Below are 19,521 nucleotides of genomic sequence, written 5' to 3'. Positions count from 1 at the left end.
AACATACTTGATTACAAGATAAGACAATATTATGTTATAAGCAATTATTATATCGATATGTACATAAAGTCATATTCATATAATTCGTAATAGATATTCAAACTGTTTCAAAAATCACGTTGAGGAAAATAAAGAAATGGAATGGAATGGAATGGAATGGAAAGGAAAGGAAAGGAAAAAAAGGGGAGAAGAAAAGACTGTTACAAAAGGACAAGGGACGGGACGGGACGGGACGGGACGGGACGAATCTCGAACGAAAAAAGGAAAAAAGGAAGAACAAATAAAAGATAAAAAAGGATAGAGATGAAGAGAAAGGGAATGATAGTTTTTGCAAAAAACGACGCTCGACTTTCATCTTTCGTGAGATATTAAACTACGGATTGAAGGAAAGAAAAGGAAGGAAAAGGAGGTGAATGGATAAAGGAAGAAGAAGAAGAAGAAGAAGAAGAAGAAGAAGAAGAAGAAGAAGAAGAAGAAGAAGAGCCACGGATATACGGGCTTTCGCGACGTTACGTAAATATGCAAAGGACCCCTCGTTTTTCACGTTTAAATCTCATTAAATTGTACGTTTTCGCGTCTCTACGGAGCATTTCATTATACATGCCAACGAGAAGGAAGACGAAGATAATTCGTATCTGCTATGGTGGGCGTGAAGAGAAAACGTTAAACGCGTTTCGAGAGAGAATATTCGTTTGGTTGTAAGATTAAAAAGATAAATAATCGAAATGAAAAAAAGGCGGGCGGAAAATTCGGACTTGATAACGCAATTGTGCTGCGTCGCCTCGAATCATAATCCATAATCCATAATCCATAATCCATAATCCGTAATCTATAATGCAGTCGTCGGAGACTCGTGGAATATTATGCGTCTCGTTCGAGAGTTTTCTCTTTTCCTTTCTTCGCTATCGTCGTTCTTCTTGTCACCAAAACTCCTTTCACCATCCTCTCATATTTAATGCATTCGTTAATGTACAAGTTTTAGCATTTTGACCGAACCATCTCCGTTGTTAGTCCCTTGGAACAGCCGTTCCTTCTCCAAAGGGGATACGGAAGGCACTATCCTTTCTCTCCCTCCCTCGTCTCTCTAATTCACTTGTTCTTTCTTTCTATCTATTTTGCTTTATTTTTTCTTTTTGTGCGTGTTTTCTCACCCTCTTGATCTTTTTGAAAATGATTGATTCGAGTTCCCAATGGATTGCGAGGAAACCGAGCGAACAGAGTTCGTTAAAAGCAAAGTCTCTCCTCTCTCTCTCTCTCTTTATTAGGTCGCGAACACGCGAGGTATCTACTTACTACCTGCCTTTTTCCTCGACTCATCTGTCTTTTACTACTTGAAAGAAGAACTAACTCTATATATTCAATACCAGAACGCTTTTTAATTTATAGTCCAAGAAAAAGTTTTTTTTATCGATCAATTTGCCATCCCGCAAACGATTGATACGATACACTTGACGACTTTTGCATGAAACTCAAAGCAGAGCTATCTTTAAATAAACAAGCATCGATTAACTCGAAAGGATGAAAATTACTTTGAGAAAAATATAAGCATCAAATGATAATATATACTTATAACATTTCATTGAAATTTCTAAAGAGACACGTAAAAAAGTGTAATTCAATTTGTTGACAATTGAAACACACATTGAAGAATGATCAACTGTTTTGTTTTGAATGAAATCGTATGGTATTTTCCTTGCATAATTTCCAATGTTTGAACATTAAAAATGATCCAAGGACCTAATACATATACAACATATAAGTCAATTCATTCGTTTAATGGAAAAATGATGGAAATAAAGGAAAAAAGTATGTAATCCATGTAAAGGTTATACAAGCTCAGAGTTTTATAGACGATCGATCATGGAGAGTAGTTTCCTTGGTATCTTCTCGCGTAGGTGGATTAAACGTTGGTGGTAGGGCTAGAACGTTCGCGTCTTTGAACTTGACACGGGTCACCTGACTCCATGGCCTTTAGACTCGGTCCGCCTTGTCGAGAGACCCTCCTTTCGCTCCTTGACTCGCCACCCTCTCGCCACCCTCTCGCCACCTTCTCGCCACCTTCTCGCCACCCTCTGATAACGTCCCCGATAATCCCACGCTATCCATTACTCACTTCCACTTTTAAACCCCGTTGAGGCTTCTAAAAGAGCTTTTACATATTTCTTTTTATTATTATCACGCATATTTATATAGATAACCAAATATTTCCAAATATTTCAAAATATATATGGGCATAAATTTAGGAATGCTAAAGAGTGTTTCAAACATGTGAATAGTAGAATAGATATTGGAGGTTCCATAGTAATATAAAGAATGAATATTCTATATTCTATATAGTATCGTCATCATTGGAAAACATAATTATCATTTTAATTCATCAAAATAAATTTGATCATACGTTATGCGAATAATCCCAAAGTAGATACGAGTACGATGAACATACATAGCGAATTATCGCTGGAATAACAATTGATTATGTATTCAAAAATATTCGAATTGGAGAGAAAAAGAGAGCTGAATGGAGAGGGAGAGAAAGCTAATCAAATAGTAACGCATACTAATTAACCGATTACGTTTTCGAGGTTGTTAGCTCTTGGACCACGCGTGGCGGTGGTACACGACACATCGAACTATAGCTAATGGGTCGATATTCGCGGTAGAAAATTAAATAGATAACTATATTTGCCGAAAACAGGGTTGAACATTGTCCGGCCAATAATAAACAATCCGTTATAGGCTTAATTACGCGAGTTGTCATCGTCGCTTATAGATAGACAAGCATTTTCTATCTCTATCTCTCGTTTGTATTTTCCTGTGGTGTAGATCGTTAATCAAGACCAAGCGCGGTTCTCTTTGACGAGAACTATAAATTACCAAATTTTACCGATATACACTCAAATCTGTGTTCCTAATTATCGATCGTAATATATGTAGCAAAGGAAAATACTCTACTCTCCAATTATATTCTGTCAATGCTTCTAAAAAGATTACTATCACATTAATATCACATTTCATCATTGATCAAATTATTACACAATTTATATTGGATTATTTTCATTGGCTTTTAAATAAAAATAAATCTATTTGCAGATAGAATATTGACTTGAATCACTTTTATTTCCCAATCCAGCAAAAAGATGACCAATTTTTTGACCAACGTTCTCTCTAATTTATCTATGTTTCTCGATCCTTTTTAACAAACTATCAAAATTACCTCTCTAAAAGAAAAATAATTCAAAATAAAAATGCATTTCTCGTCATTGCTTGTGAACGTGAAACGAACGTGTTCCTGTTTCGACATACGGCTGAACGAACGAACGAACGAACGAACGAACGAACAAACGAACGAACGAACGAACGAACACCTCGGCAACAAACCTCTCCCCCTCTCTCCCTCCCTCTCTCTTTCTCTCACTCTCGATCTCCGTGCCAAAAGTTATTTCCGTTGGAAATTTATCGCTCTGACGAGAATCGAGACGTCATTTCCGGATGACCCAAACAAAGAAGAAAAAGTAAAATGTCGCCGACTAACCGTACGACAATATCGACACTCGCGAGCAAAATAATTGCGCATTTTATGTGCAACTCGTGTTTATGCATGCGTAGGTATATCTTTTCCAAAGATAAAGTGTCAGAAATATAAAATATGCAACCTGCAAAAAGGACTTACTTTTTTCGTGCGTGAATGAGACGAAAATATGCACGCGCTACCTTTATTTACGCTACCTTCATTTCAAATGAAAACTCTTTAGAATCGAGGTGATTTGAAAACTGATTTGACGAAAAAGCGACAAGTTTTTCCTATTCTCGATTTCCTCTTTATGCAGTGCTTCGTAATCCCCACTACTGATTTGTGTGCGATTGCATACTATGAAGCGTATTAATTACAAAATTAAACTTTCATTTTGATCATTATTTATAAAACTATTATATCTATATGGATGAAACCCTCCAGACACACTGATGAAAATGACTTGCATAGATGACATTGAGATGGATTTTGTCAATAAGATGATATACATCTATTTTATTTTGCTTGTTACATTTAAAAAGAAAGATACTTTCAATGTCTATCTAATAATGCTATTCAAAGTTTTCTCGCGATGAATATAATTAACGATTCAAGGGACGAGTCTCCGATTTGTCCTCCCGATCGCACACAAAGAAGGGCCAATCGAAGAAGGGTGGCCTCCCTTCAGCGGGAAACTCACCCTTATTCCTCGGTCCCTTTGGCAGGACCTTCGTGCTACTGGCAATCGCCTAACGAGTCGGAAAAATCAAGTCTCCTTTGGCGAGCACGGCCTCGCCTTTAGCCCATCGTAATGCGTGTCTAATTAACCATAAAAATAACGAGATTTTTGCGGGCACGTCCCGTGAAGCTACGTCCAAATCGATTTACGATTTGTAGAGAAAACGAGAGATGGTAGGTAAGAGAAAGAAAGAAGGAAAGAAAGAAAAGACAAGTCGCGTATTTTAAAAAGACCTTTTCGAAACAAAGTCACGGTACATAATCACGGTACATAATCACGATACATAATCATAATGGGAAGGAAAGAGAAGGAAAGAGACAAAAATAGGAAGAGAACAAGAAAGTCCTAATCCTAGTGTTTACCTTTGCATTAATTCGTAACAAAGTATACAATTTTGATTCGTCCTTCCGATGTAGATCATAGACCAAAGTACATAAACGTATATATAACGACGTACACACACACACACACACACACACACACACACACAGTATAACACGCTCAAACAATTCTGTGTTTTATGCGATAGATAGGAATCCTTGGAATTATCATTTATCCTAGTAACAGTCAATGGCAAGGGAGAACGAAGGTTTATATATAGTAATCGTGTGACGGTAGATAGTCAGCCCCTTTCTTTGAGAAATATCACGAAGTATAGCGGATGTAAAATTTCACCGCAAACTTTCCAAGTTAGTAACCCTGCAGAAACGCGTCTCAATAGGAAGGAAAAGGATGAGGTGATGATTTGACCGGAGGGTGCGTCGTCAGATTTGTCTCGTTAGAGTTCACATTGTGTCTGCCTACGGCCGATTTACGCTTTCTCCTCCCTCCCTCCCTCCCTCTCTCTCTCTCTCTCTCTCTCTCTCTCTCTCTCTCTCTCTCTCTCTCTCTCCCTCGTTATAACTATTCGCATTCTTCCCTTACTTCAGTCATTTTTGTATTACTTAGTACCTAACGAGGCTCCATTAAGACCAACAATATGTCTTCCGCATTTGTCAGCAATTAGTAGCATCTATCGCATTACCCTCTCAGGCAGAGCAGTATTGTCGTGTCATTTGACGACACGAGCTGCATATAATCTGATAGTTAAATGTCCCATCGCGTCGTCGTCGTCGTCGTCGTCGTCGTCGTCTCTTTGTTACATATGTATTTATGTGTACGCATGTTCTGTCAAATAAACTCGAAATCTCGTCCAAGCCGTTAAACCAACAACGAATAATTTTGTTGTCAATGTTGAGAAGATGGGTAGACCACTCCAAGAATCAAAAGGAGTTAACTATTATATATAATATTTTCTCTTATTCTCTCTTATTCTCTCTGGCTTTTTCATGCAAACTTATCTTCAGTAGGTATATTCTATGGAATATACATGCCCAAGCGTACCATTTATCTCTACAACGTTATTGTAAATGTTATACGTTAAAAAAATGTCAGTTCTCTTTATTCTACAAAAGACCGTCTACTCGTACACCGAGTATGACAAGAGAAGAGAATTCTCCCAATTTAGTTAATCTGATCATACATACGTAGGTAATGTATAGTACATGTATTACATAGTTAAAACAAAAAAAAAAAAAAACAAAAAAGAAAACCTTTGCATGTGTAGATTGAAAGGATTAAAAAAAGGACTTTATCTGTTTCAGCGAGTTCACCGGAACTACGTCAGTGTCCTTATCTTGGTAAATTCACGGTAACCGGAGTTAACCATAATCAGAGGAACACTCGCGAAAGTCGAAGGATTCAGCATCAAGAGTCTCTGACAAGCAGGCACGACGGTGAAAAGGTTAGACACGCTCAAGAACGAATAGTCGAGGACCGTCGTGGTCGAAGCAAGATCGACTTTGAGCTTGAGAAGAGACGAGCGAACAATGAATATCTCGTGCGTGAGCGAATGGGTAGACGAGCTAGATCGAATCGTAATAACAGAAGTCACAGAGATCAACAGGAGTCGTCATCTTCCTTGAAATTAATTCCGGAACAACAAGAGAGTGTGGTCCATCGAGAACACGGTTCGCACTTGAAAGCGAAAAAACGAGAGAAAATATCGGACGAATTTAATAAAGATGAAAATAATGCTGATGGATGGAGCAGATCTAAAAGAAATTCCAAAATAGTTGATAACTCCGAAGACTTTACCGGATTTGCTGACATGAAACAATTCTGGATGCCGAACTTTGACGACGTGGGAACGTCCGCCATATTAGAAGTGGACGACGACGAATACTTTGGGGATTACCCTGATACCAAGAACGCACCGAAGAAGAGATCATCATCCCAAGGCGTTCGATCTTACAAGAGCATGTCCTTTACGGATCTCACGAGGATGCGACGAGACCTCGAGAATCTAGTAACCGAAGAGGAAGTTACGAGCGAAACCCGAGAGAAAAGAGAAGAGGTCGAATCAAAGTGCAACGCTGAGATCACAACTCTCACCGTTGGATGTTCTACCGCAGACAGAATGGAGCTTCAAAGCGATTGCGTGAATGACGTCGCAGTTGTCGGTAAATACTATTGCTTACTTATTATTCCAAAATATATAATCCATTTATAATTTATCTATTAATTTCATACACGTAATAGATGGCTCCAAAAGAAAAAAAAAAAAAGAAAAAAGAAAAAAAAGGAAGGAAAAAGAAGGAGCATCCTTTTTGCTATAAAATTGATCAATTGTTGTAGAATTTTGGAAAGTGAGAGAAGGTACTTAAAAATTATGTAGAGTCCTCTCTTAATTTTCCAAAGCTCTGTATTATGCTCGTTGAACCCCTGCAATTGGTAAAGTTTCATCAAGGGATAATGGTGTTCGAAGGGTAACGACTGTCCCCGAAAAGTCACCCTATATTAACCCAAAAGTTCCCAACGTACTCTCTCTCTCTCTCTCTCTCTCTCTCTCTCTCTCTCTCTCTCTCTCACTCTATCTCTCTCTTTCTGTACCCCTCTTTCTATGATTTGACACTTGTCTCTCTGTTCTAAAGCAATCGTCTTTTCTGCTTTCAAGCTTACTCCTGCCATGGAAGGTGGATCGACGCAGAGGGTACTCAGTTCGTGATCGCAACCAGACTTACGCGGAAAACAACGTGGTCGAACGATAATAACAGGCCGCAGCCCTACAGAAACACCCAAAGATTGTGTTTCATGTACAAAGAGAGCGGTGGAGTTGTTAGTTTGACTGCCAGCTCGGTAGCGTGTCAAAGAGGCATTCCTCCATCCGCACCGATGTTGGCCTTTAATGCTACCAGCACCGGTAAGCGAGCCTCTACCTTAAAGATCCTAATCCACCCTTTAAAAAACGAAGATGTTTATGATGCTCACATTCCTTTTCCGATTGATACATAATCATCGAGTAGCGTAAAATTGAATCCTCCATTAAATATTTTGAACCTAATCGATTTAACGTACATAAAGTGAAAGTGTCGATTGATGTTGTCACAGGTCAGTGTATGGAGGAGAACAAGGGGCAGATGAATCAAGCGACGTACCTGACGATACTTCTACTGACCGGGGTAGTCGTAATATTTAGGTGATTCTAATCGAAAAGACGAAGACGAAGACGAAGACGAAGACGAAGACGAAGACGAAGACGAAGACGAAGACGACGAAGACGACGAAGAAGACGAAGACGAAGACGAAGACGAAGACGAAGACGACGACGACGACGACGACGACAAGCGACTATTTTCGAGAAAAGCGTTGAACGATCTTCGTTGGAAAATGTTTTATCGACGAGGACGCTGAGCGACGAAGGGAAAAAAAAGAAAAAGAAGACAGAAGGAGATAGAAAGAGACCGCCTCTGGCATGAAGCAACGGCTACGATCGTTCGAACGTCGAAGCCAATGGAAAAAGATGGAGGATGGAAGGAGGAGAATGAAGAAGAAAAAGAGAAAGAGGAAGAAAGAATCGATTCACTGGCTTTGACTGCTTCGGTCGATAGGTCTTGCCAAGTCTTCTCTCTCACTCACTCCCTCTTGCTTTCACTCATTCTCCGTCGGGAGAAATTCGTACTCGTACGATCATCGTTTTGGGAGTAAACGGAAAAGGAGGAGGAGAAGATAAAGGGAAGAAAATCAGCTCGACCGCCAGAAGGTACAAACTTCGCACACTATCGTCGACCGTCGACCCTTTGAGGCGAGCCGGTGATCTTCGATCCGTGAACGAAAGGATAAGGATGCACCCAGAGAACGTGCGGACTCTTTTTCCTGACTACGGTCAAACGAACGAGTAAAGGAACGAGTAAAGGAACGAACGAACGAACGAACGAACGAACGAACGATTGACGAAAGGGTAAGAGCAAGGGCGAGAATAAGAATGAAAAATAAAAAAATAAAGAGAGCGGACCATATATGTAAAAATGAAAAAACACGTGCTTTCCTTCGTCTCTCGACACCTGTCGCGCATACGGCTAGTAGCTTTTTTTACCAACACATTGTATACACGTTTAGCTCTCGTAGTAAAGGCGCGGATGCTATATAATTAAAATCTTTGATGAATGAACAAACAAACAAACGGCTTATCGTGATCGGACCATATCAAAGCGAGACGAGGATCGGTTGATCGTTCGTGTCGTCTCATTTCGGTTCGTTTTGTTTCGTTTCCTTTCGTTCGATTTCTTTCTTTCTTTCTTTTTTGGCCATGAGGGATTACGCGAGGAAAGAGAAAGAAAAGAAAGAAAAGGGCAATAAAAAAAAGAAGAGGTAGAGAGAGCGAATGAGGGACCGATCGTGAAACGAAATATAAACGCGGTAATCTCGTTCTAGCTAGTAAGCCAAGCGACGAGGCGGGCTCGTTATCTTCTAAGGTAAGAACTACGTAGACACACAGAGACAGAGACAGAGAGAGAGACAGAGAGAGAGACAGAGAGAGAGAGAGAGAGACAGAGAGAGAGAGACAGAGAGAGAGAGACAGAGAGAGAGAGAGAGACTATCCTTGATAAAGGTAAAGACGACGCCGGGCAATTTACTCTGCAAACGTTTCCCTCCTGAAATCACAGTGCTCGCCAGACTTCTCTATCTTTTATATATAAACCTACTTCAGGCGACATAAGCGTCTTTAATTTATAATTATATGTATATACATATATACATATATGTGTACATATAAAAAGAAAATATATATGTATATGTATACCAGGAAATTTATTTATCCATCCATGAGTTGCCTATAGGAAAAATAATGTCAGAAGAAGACCGCCAAAACCGATAGAGAATCGAGAGCGCATATGTATATCGGCACGAAATCAAATTCCATGACCTTTCGTCATGTGTATGTTGTGCTTATGTGTCTATATATGTACGTATATTGATGGTGGAAACGAATTCAAGAGTAAATCGCCCAACGACGATCGAACGAATGACGAATGAAACACAACCCGGCGAATGCTCGTAATACGCCAAGGATAATTTTCAAATTTATGCTTGTATAAAGAGAATATTAAAGCAAGGACTATGGGAGAACAAGTGATTCAACGCAATACAACCAACTCGATTTATACATATAGGAAAATGACTATTTTATGTGACTAACAGGATGTAAAAGGGAAGTGAAAGAAAGATAAAAAAAAAAAAAAAAAAAAATAGAAAGAGAAAGAAAAAGAGAGGTAGAGAAAGAGAGAAGAGATACGAACGGTTCGAGGTGACAGGGGAAAAAAAAGCGAAAGAGATAAGAGTGAAAAGTAGTTTGAAGTGATGGTAAAAAAAGAGGGAAAGAAAATATGAAAAATTTTATACTTCGCTGCACATTTAAATATCGTCGTATATAACTGTGATCGACTATTTTTTTTTTTCTTTCCAATACTAGTTCGCCTAAAATAAGAAGAGAAAGAGAGAGAGAGAGTGAGAAATAAAATGATGTAAACAAAGAATAGAGAAGAATTTATTCTTGCATCTTTAATTCGCATTACGAATCTCTTTTCAACTCTTTCTCTGATATCCTTCCTATTCGACCTTGATGCGATCGCAAATCTTGTTCATTTATATGTTTTTATGTCAAGAGAAAGATAGGGTAAAACATGAAATAGCACAAGGGAAGCAAATTTCGCGTTTTCGTTGCAAAACCACTTTGATCTCTCCCTTGTATTTTTGGTTTGTTTTTTAGCGTAAGAAATAAGCAATAAAAAAAGCGCAATGGGGTTGAACGAACGATAGAAAAAAGAAAGAAAGAGAAAAAAAATAAAACAAAATAAAATAAAAATAATGAGGCGATTAGTGTAAAAAAGAATTAAAATTGTATTTACTTGAGCTAATTCGACCGTCGTAGATATATTAATCAAGAAAGAGAGAGAGGGAGAGAGAGAGGGAGGGAGAGAGGGAGAAATTGAATTCGGATCTTTTCAGCGAAATGAAGAAAGCTTCGAAGGAGACGGCGACGCTAGAAACGGGCGTAAGCGTACGATATTATTGTAACTAATACAGAGTCTATATATTATATTATTGTACAACCATCTTTGTAATAATTAACCCAAAACGAGTGACGAGAGGATAAACGAGAAGAGGAGACGTGCAATGAGAACATTTGACAATGAAGAAAGGATAAAAGAAAAACGTGAGTTACGTATGATGTGAGTGTGTGTGTGTGTGTGTGTGTGTGTGTGTGTGTGTGTGTGTGTGTGTGTGTGTGTGTGTGTGTGTGTGTGTGTGTGTGTGTGTGTGCGCGCGCGTGGATATGTGGGTTGTGTGTGCAATTTTATGTGAGAAAGAAAAAAGCCAATTGCTATTTTACCACTTTTTCAATCGCGTTATTGTAGTTTGTATACCATTACAATTTTCGTCAATTTATCATTAGTTAATTACGTAAACGGAAACCATCGTTGACTCGCTACAAATTAATTCTAACGGTTTAATAAAATTACGATTTATGTTCTTTGCATATTAACGTCTTATTTACAACGAATTGATCTTCTTGAGATTTGTCCATTTCTTTGACTCACTCATTACTTTGACATCAATCGAAAATTTTTAACGAATAATCTATTTATAAGGGATGAAGAAGGTGAATCAAAACGACGATGGTTTCTGATTCGTAACCGCTTAGTTTCGTTGTTCTCAATTTTAAATGAAAGAAGTCTGGGAATCAATAAAGATTCATTTTTTATTTCCTAGAGTATCTCGGTACAAATGGCGAACAATTTTTAAAAACATATTGTTTTGATAGAGATAAAAGAAAAAAAAAAGCAAAGAAAAAAGGAAAGACCTCGATGCTTTATCGGTTCAGCTCGCGAGGCATCTATTAATTTTTCACGAAACAGGTAGGTAGGTCTTAGGCGTTAGTAATTCTTAGCGAATTAGCAATGCCGTAGAAATGCCGTATTTCGTACCAAACGAAATAAAAAAACCTAAAATTAAAAATAAATGCGATGCAGCGCATATTTAGAGTATTACATAAAGGATAAATTTAAAAAAAAAAAAAAGGATTTAGCCGATAAGAACGTCTCATAGCTTCGTAGGGATAATAAGCTCATTGTGACAACAATCAGACGTGGCTGCCCCGCGGTCGAAATTGCTTATATAATCCTAATTTCGAATAATTACTATCGTTCCTGGATCGATCACTCGATCGATCTGTCGCACGATAGAAAAAAAACCTGGAATGTACGCAAAGGAATTAGAAAGCATAATCTATCAAATCGCCAACATTAACTAGCCAACATTAATGGGAATTTATATTTTACGAGATTTATCTAATCAATTTATATCTATACAATTAATTTTAAAATCAACTCTCAAACACGTTATTTTTTAAGCGTTTTTCATAATTTTTTCAAAGGAAGCATTCGTTAATGAACGAATGCTCGACAAAAAATACATATACCTATACATATATCAAAAAGATTAGTCGTATATATGCGCGCGCGCAAGCACACACACACACACACACATATATATATATATATATATATATATAAACATACGTGATTGGCAAACTCGACGCAGTTCCGGTGGTCTCAGGCCGAACGAACGCGTTCCGCTTCGACCACTCTTCGTTGTTTTCGATTTGCTTGGTGCAAACAGCACCGAGAAATTCGATAATTTTCCAGAGCATCCACAAACATCGTTACTAACCGACCACCTCAATTCGCGTCGGCTGCACTCTCATGAAACATTATGCGCGCCCCGCTTAATGAGATTGATGCAATCGCCTGATGCGTTTAATGCTACCAATTTACATTGGGCCCTAATATCGTGCACGCGCGCGCGCAGACATTCCGCTAATGGAGTCGCTAATGAGAAACAGAAGCAACCCTTTCAACCACCCATCCACCCACTTTGTCTCTCTCTCCCTCTCTCTCTCCCTCTCTCTCTCTCTCTCTCTCTCTTACACCCATTTTTAACGCTGCGTATAACCGAGTCGTTTAATTCAACGAACAGGGATAATTCGTTTACCTTACTCCCAAAGAAACTCGTTTATTTATCGTTATTCGATTAAACGTAACGGGTAATTACGCGATTCGAAAATCATTAAGATTATTATCTTTATTATTATTAGTAGTATTATTATTATTATTATTATTATTATTATTATTATTATTATCTGTTAGAAGAATATCTTGTCGCTCTTGAATATAATATTGGGATCTCGAGATTTTTAATGATTAATCAAAATAAAATATTTATCGTACAGAAGACGTAGTGTAAAGAAGAAAGAAAAAGACATCTTAATTCTTGATGAACCTAATGACAATCCTGAAATTCGCTCGCGGTTTTAGCAATCAAAAATGTAGGCTACAAAAATGTACCTACGTGGTGCGAAAAGCACCGACGCATTTTATAATATTATTCGCGATAATGCGAGTATAAATTTAAATAATTGTTGAATATTTTGTATGCACATTGGTTCGTTCGTTGGTTCGTTCGTTGGTTCGTTCGTTGGTTCGTTCGTTGGTTCGTTCGTTGGTTCGTTCACGTAAATTTAGATCGGAAAGGCAATCAAAGAATTATCCGCAGTGCGGATATAACCACGCGAAACCAGTCCCGACGACGGTTACGAATGAAGCACGGCTTACGTAATCGGACTTGTCTGCGTTAACGATTTTATGGGACCTCGTCTAATGGGATTATCGGATTACTTCCATGTCCGTACGAGTACTCCCTCGCGATTTATTACTACCGTACGTTGGTGGATTATGCTGCTCATTCTTGGTGATCTCCTTTCTCGTACAAAGCCGCAATACTCTCCCGGGAACCTTTAAAACTCACCATTCGTGATACTCGCGGACGAATGAATCGTGAAAAGTGCTTATAAATCGAATCAAAGTTCGCGGAAACGAAAGTCGATCACGTCGAGCGTTTCTTTCATCGAACGTTCAATCAAAATTGAGCCACGTGACGGCCGCGTTAAATTCAAATACCCGACATAGCTTCCGTCATCCTCAGACAACACTTCTAATGGTCTTTTTATGACGCTTTTATATCTTATACTTTCTTATATTTTCTAAAGAAAGCTTCTCGATAAAAGAAAAATGCTAATATAAATCGAGATACAAATTTTGAAAGAAAATATTATTATAAATTGATATTAATCATTCAAAGTTTCGTAAAAAAGGAACCATAATTCGTAAAGTCATCATTATTAAATAACGTCTATTTTATATAGGCCACAAATCATTAAATCATTCTTATCCGAAACTAAATAACGACAATCTTTTACTACTTAATATCCTAATATAAACAGGTATATCAAACTCATTAAGATCCACAAATAAAATCAACTAAGTTTAACAACAATAAATTCAATACTATCTATTGCACAGTTTTCAAATGTTTCATACATTTTCTTTTCGTATAAATCATATATAATCTATAAAGAAACATACTCACACAAATTGAACAGATAAAACTGTGTACTTGCAGCCAACACATCTTTTAATAATTTATCAAAGATTTATGGGTTTATAATAATTTGACATACCTATCATACGATCGAACCCCTAGGAAAAAAAAGAATGATCAAGAGAAATCCCATGACAATCATTTCGCTTGCTCTTATTCAAAAGAAAAAAGAAAAAAGAAAAAAGAAAAAAGGAATAAAATAAGGTCCTAAAATAATCGGCACATTCTCCCGTCGAAAAGTTATCCCTACAAGTCTGTCATCCCCTAACGCGCGTGTCTACGTACAAATACGATATCAACGAGGCACCCTTAACAATCGTAAGAGCGTGCACCCTACGTACGGTAGTCCATAATCGATAGATTAAAAACGAGGGAAGCTGTAATACGTACATACGTAGCGATCCTCTGGCATATGGGGACGAAATGTACGGAATAAGTTCTCCCTTCGCTTCTCCTTTGCGTACCCTCCAACCAGAATCGAGGATGTTTTCAATCAAGGGACAATCATCCCTCGACGAGCAATCGAACCTTTTTATCGAATCATCGTAGACGTGCATCACCGTTTTCCCTCTTTTTCCTAACCCCACCACGCCCTATTCACTTCAAACGATATGTATATACACACGCACAAATACATATATACATATATCAATCCCTGGTCATTTTTTGTCCTATATCTATAATAGAACGACAAAATGTTTCGAAATGATCCGAGAGGAAAAGAGGAGAACAAAATCAATTGCGTTACTTGTAAAACTTTTCTATCTTTTCTCTTCTCCTCTATGCTCATACCCAATCCCATCTTTTTCCCGATAATTAAGAAAGAAAGAAAAAAAAAAAAAAACGAAAAAAATTTCGAAAGAAACGTATTAGTGTATGTACGTATTTGATAACTACGTACAATTGTAAATATATACATATAAATATAAATAAATACGAGTATAAATAAATACATATAAATATAAATATAAAATATATACATACATACAGTATATAGAATATATGTTAATATCATATATACATAATACATGATATATTTGGCGGATGTAAGTAAAAATACATGCATTCTTGCGTATGCGCGTGTGACAGTATTCAATTGGAATGCATCACGCATATAACACGCGACAGGACCGTGGGGCAATGATGTATAGAAAGCGATTAAAGAATGAATTCAAATTTATGTGTACTAGTGTGTGTGTGTGTGTGTGTGTGTGTGTCATGCGCGCGTGAGAGAAAGAGAAAAGAGTTAAGGAAAATAATGAAACACATTACTTCCTTCTACTTTTTATGGGATACACGATTTCTGGATACTGAATCGAAATAATCTTTTTTTTCTATACCAATATGATTCATATTAATTAGTCTATTGTTATAATATAATTTAATATCGCTATAATTAAATTATCAATGCTCAAATTCGTCACATGAAAAAAATGATTTTAAACGAGATCGATGAAGAGTTTTCGATTGAACGAATGAAACAAAAGAAGAAAAAAAGAAAAAAAGAAAAGATCCAGAATGAACGAACATAGATCGACTTTCGACTCATGATTTTCAACGGGTTCGATCGTTTTCCTATTTTAGCGAGAGCCATTAGCGCTAGACCGTCATTGTCAACCAGCTCGATTTACCGTTAGACCATAAAAGCCATCGGCCGCGTTTCAAAACGACGAACTTCGATTATGATCGTTCTCGCGAGCACGAACGTTCGCTGCATAATGCGCCTCGCGAATTGTGCAATTGCGTTAAACCGTCGTACCGAGTATCGGCATTCTCGTTAAGTATCGATTCCTCCTCGATCGTGCACGTTAATAATAATGGACTTGTAATGGCGTATAAGGTAGGAGCTATTTCGGCGAATGTTGTAAACGAACCAATCATCATCGATATATCGAACGATCGTTTCCTTTTTCTTTTTCTTTTCTTTCTTCTTCCTATGGTTTTTTTTTTTTTACATATTTCCTTTTTATAATGTCATTCCTGAGCATTTGTTTTCTTTCCCTTCTTCAATATAACGTGTATATATATATATATATATATCATTCAATTCGATTCTTTTTTCGTCGACGACATTTCCGACAAGAAGGAAGATAAGATCAAGATAAGAGGAAAGTACATTTATCTCTCTTTTAAAAAGTGTCTCAACAAACGACAAAAGCTACATATGTGTGTATGAGTATGTATGCTCGATGTGTTGTCCAATACAACAAAAAGTGTAATTCTGAAATAGCGCGAGTAAATGGAAAATGATGGTAGAGAGTATAAGTGTGTAAGCTACCTGTGCCTTGTAACAAACTATATATGTATATGTGTATATATATATATGTATATACAGGAAAAAAAGGGGAGTAATAAAAAAACAACTTGTATGTGTTAGCATATAAAAAAAAAAAAAATATATATATATATATCTATACATACATATACATAACTCTTACGGTAATCTAATCGAAATAATCGTTGCCGTCTCTTCTGAAACAAAACAAAAATGAAAAAAGAAAAAGGGAACCCCTCTCAGAATTTCATTCAGCGTACTTGTGTGCGAAGAAAGTGCGAGAGCGAGAGTGAAAGAAAAAAAGCGAACGAAAGAGCGCCAAAAAGTTAGAGAAAAAAAACGAAAAGTTGCAATTTGGAAAAGGAAAAAAAAATATGATGGTAAACATTAACAAAGAAAAAGAAGAAAAAAAAAGAGAAGAAATATGTTGTTGAATAAAATAGCAATAATCGAATCTCAGACTGAATTATAATTGAATATTATACCGCAATCTTTGTTGTCGCGGAAGCGACGCGTGAGCGTGTTAATTATTATAAATACTGTTACAGTGTCTTGCTACATTTGGGGAGATTGAAATAAAATCTCGATGCTCGAAAAGAGAAAGGATTTCATTTTGGTACACCAGTGCTTTCGAATATTTCAAACTTATTTTATAGCACATCCGCTTTTTTATTCTTTTTTTTTTCATTTTTCTTGTTTTTAATCGAAATATAATTATTAAATAAAATCCATACAATACGTAAGTATAAATGTAAGTATGTAAATACGGCTCACAGATGTACTCCTGTTGCATGGACGATGTTTGTACATGTTAAAGCTTTGCTGCATTAATTTGTAATAAAATAATTTGTTATTTCTTACGTACGCGAAGAAGGAAAACGCAAAGTTGTTTCCAAAAGAGTTTCTTAACTTTAGAAAATATTGAAGAAAAGTAGTAGGAAAGTTTTCGATAAAACTAGGAAAGATATTTTTAATAATAACGGAATAACAAATGGGTTGCACTTTTTGCACGTGAAAACAATCGGTCATCAGCGAAGGCAAATCAACTTCTCGTGTTTCGGCGCACCGTCAAATTTCCAGGTATTGCGAAAAGAAACAACCAACGAATCAACAGCAGCACCCTTTTTCTTACTTTTAAACCTGAATTTATCGTTCGGGAGCCTTTCCTTCTCTTCTTCCTTCCTTCCTTTCTTCCTTTCTTCCTTCCTTCCTTCCTTCCTTCCTTCCTTCCTTCCTTCCTTCCTTCCTTCCTTCCTTCCTTCCTTCCTTCCTTCCTTCTGCAGCATCGGACACACAAAAGAAACAGAATAGAGGATGGAGATGAAAAGGGGAGAAACGGAGAATGAGAGAAGGAGAGAAAAATAGTGACCAATCGGAAAAAGGATACTTCTTTTTGATTTAAGGCTTTTCCCTCCTATTTTCCCTTTCCTCTTTGATTCTCCCATTTTTTCTCTCTCGGCACTCTGAACATAACTATTTTTCGTTGTATACAGTTCTAAACGATACACAAACATAAATTCTTTACGCTCAGTTGCTCGCGTTCAAATCGAAATTTGGAATGAGTTACATATTTCTCTGGGAAACAAGATGACGTAAAAGATAAAAAAAGAGAATCGGAGCTGCAAAGAAAAGATAAATAGATTTTTAGTCAATTATTTCTAACATATTATACGACGAATTTCTATGTAAGATTTATTAAGGTCAATTGAAATTGCATGTCAACAAAACCAACCAACCAACCAACCGATCGACCATTCTTGCGGCGAGATATTGAAGGATTTTGAATATACGAGAACATTTTATAAAATTTCTTGTATACATTTCGAACCGGATATTTTTCAATTAAATCCCATGTAAATAAAACGTAAAACGTATTTTTATGTTACTTTCCAAAAAAGAAAATCAGAGAAGAAAAAGAAATGCAAAGGTAAAGGTAAAATACTTTTTTTCTTGATTTTTAATATACTTATCGAAGATTTAAATGAAAGTAAGATAAGAAGGATAAAGAGATTATGTGCGTCGAAAGTTTGAGAAAGTCTTCATCGATACTTATTTAATCCTCTTATGACTTATTGATTTTAGCATTATTCTCTTCTTGAACGAATATGCTTACTTTAATCGTTGCAAGGCTAATCGTGTTAATCGGTACATGCGCGTTCTCAAACGACCTTCGCGATATTTCCTAATAAAAACGCGAATGGACAAACACACACAAATATAGAATATATAATGATAATATAATAATGACGTGGACCTCTCCCCTTTCTTACTTACTTTCACTTATTTATATCTAAAATAAGCTACGCCGTTTTGGAGAGGTACAAGGAACACATGAATCTTTTTGGCCTCCGGTATCACTGGAGGTGGGGCTGAAAATCGGAAAAGATGGGACTCTTTTCGAAAGTGACAGTCTTTTATCGCCGGCATGTAAAAGGAAAGAAAATAATATAAAAGGACAGAAAATCAGATATAAGGCTTGTCGCTTACAAAGGAAAGAAAATTAAAAAAATATGTGTAACATTATAAGACAAAACACTACACTACAAAAGTCTACGTTAAATCAACGTCAATATACCGTTAAAACTAACTTCGGCCATTTATAATCATTTTACGGATACTCGGAAAATTTATGGTCGGTCGGTTTCTTAAAAATATACTGCATAGGCCGTACACGTAGAAACGTTATCGCAATATTAAAGATACTCTTCTCGGACGTTAGACTCATGTCCAGACTGTATCTGAATTTAAGATGTAATTAAATTTCACGAGGAAGCTTACAACTAAATTTACAATGAAACTTTACAGCGCCTCTACTTATTTCTTTTTTTCTTTCTTTTTTTTTTTTTTTTTTTTTTTCTTCAACACGTGTAATAATTAATGGACAATCTTTTTGATTGTATCGATTGATTGTATCTTCTTTCATAACGATTCACACTATACTTTTCCTGTTGTACAATTTGATTGATCTAAAGAAAAACTTGTAAATATAATCTACTATTTAACGAGTTTAATTATTACATATAACATGTGAAATTTGTAGAGAACATTATCGCTTAAAATTATGCCTAAAACTTATAATTAATTTTTAAAAAACATTTGCACCAAACAAACGACCTTCCGAGGAAATTAATTCTAGCAAGGAACAGTCCCATAATCGTGATATATCGCTTCATTAGT

At 36.7% G+C, this 19,521-nt stretch overlaps 1 protein-coding gene across 12 annotated transcripts in view; it reads left to right on the top strand.

The window, feature by feature from the left end:
* LOC107072214 (uncharacterized) overlaps positions 1-14,264 on the top strand; it is a 198,905-nt gene extending 184,641 nt beyond the window's left edge. For all 12 annotated transcript variants that reach the window (XM_089175210.1, XM_089175207.1, XM_015331970.2 and 9 more), the window contains 3 exons: positions 5,894-6,751; positions 7,246-7,491; positions 7,680-14,264. In XM_089175210.1, the coding sequence (XP_089031336.1) occupies positions 5,894-6,751; positions 7,246-7,491; positions 7,680-7,771 (1,196 nt within the window). In that variant the 3' untranslated portion in view covers positions 7,772-14,264. The remainder of the gene's footprint in view (positions 1-5,893; positions 6,752-7,245; positions 7,492-7,679) is intronic.
* The last annotated feature ends 5,257 nt before the right edge of the window (positions 14,265-19,521 follow it).

Source organism: Polistes dominula, unplaced genomic scaffold, assembly GCF_049000335.1.
Source record: "Polistes dominula isolate Pdom_NZ unplaced genomic scaffold, Pdom_raw_medaka contig_82, whole genome shotgun sequence".
Taxonomy (NCBI): Eukaryota; Metazoa; Arthropoda; class Insecta; order Hymenoptera; family Vespidae; genus Polistes; species Polistes dominula.
The sequence above is the reverse complement of the archived record's forward strand: the minus strand, read 5'-3'. Positions and strand labels throughout refer to the sequence as shown.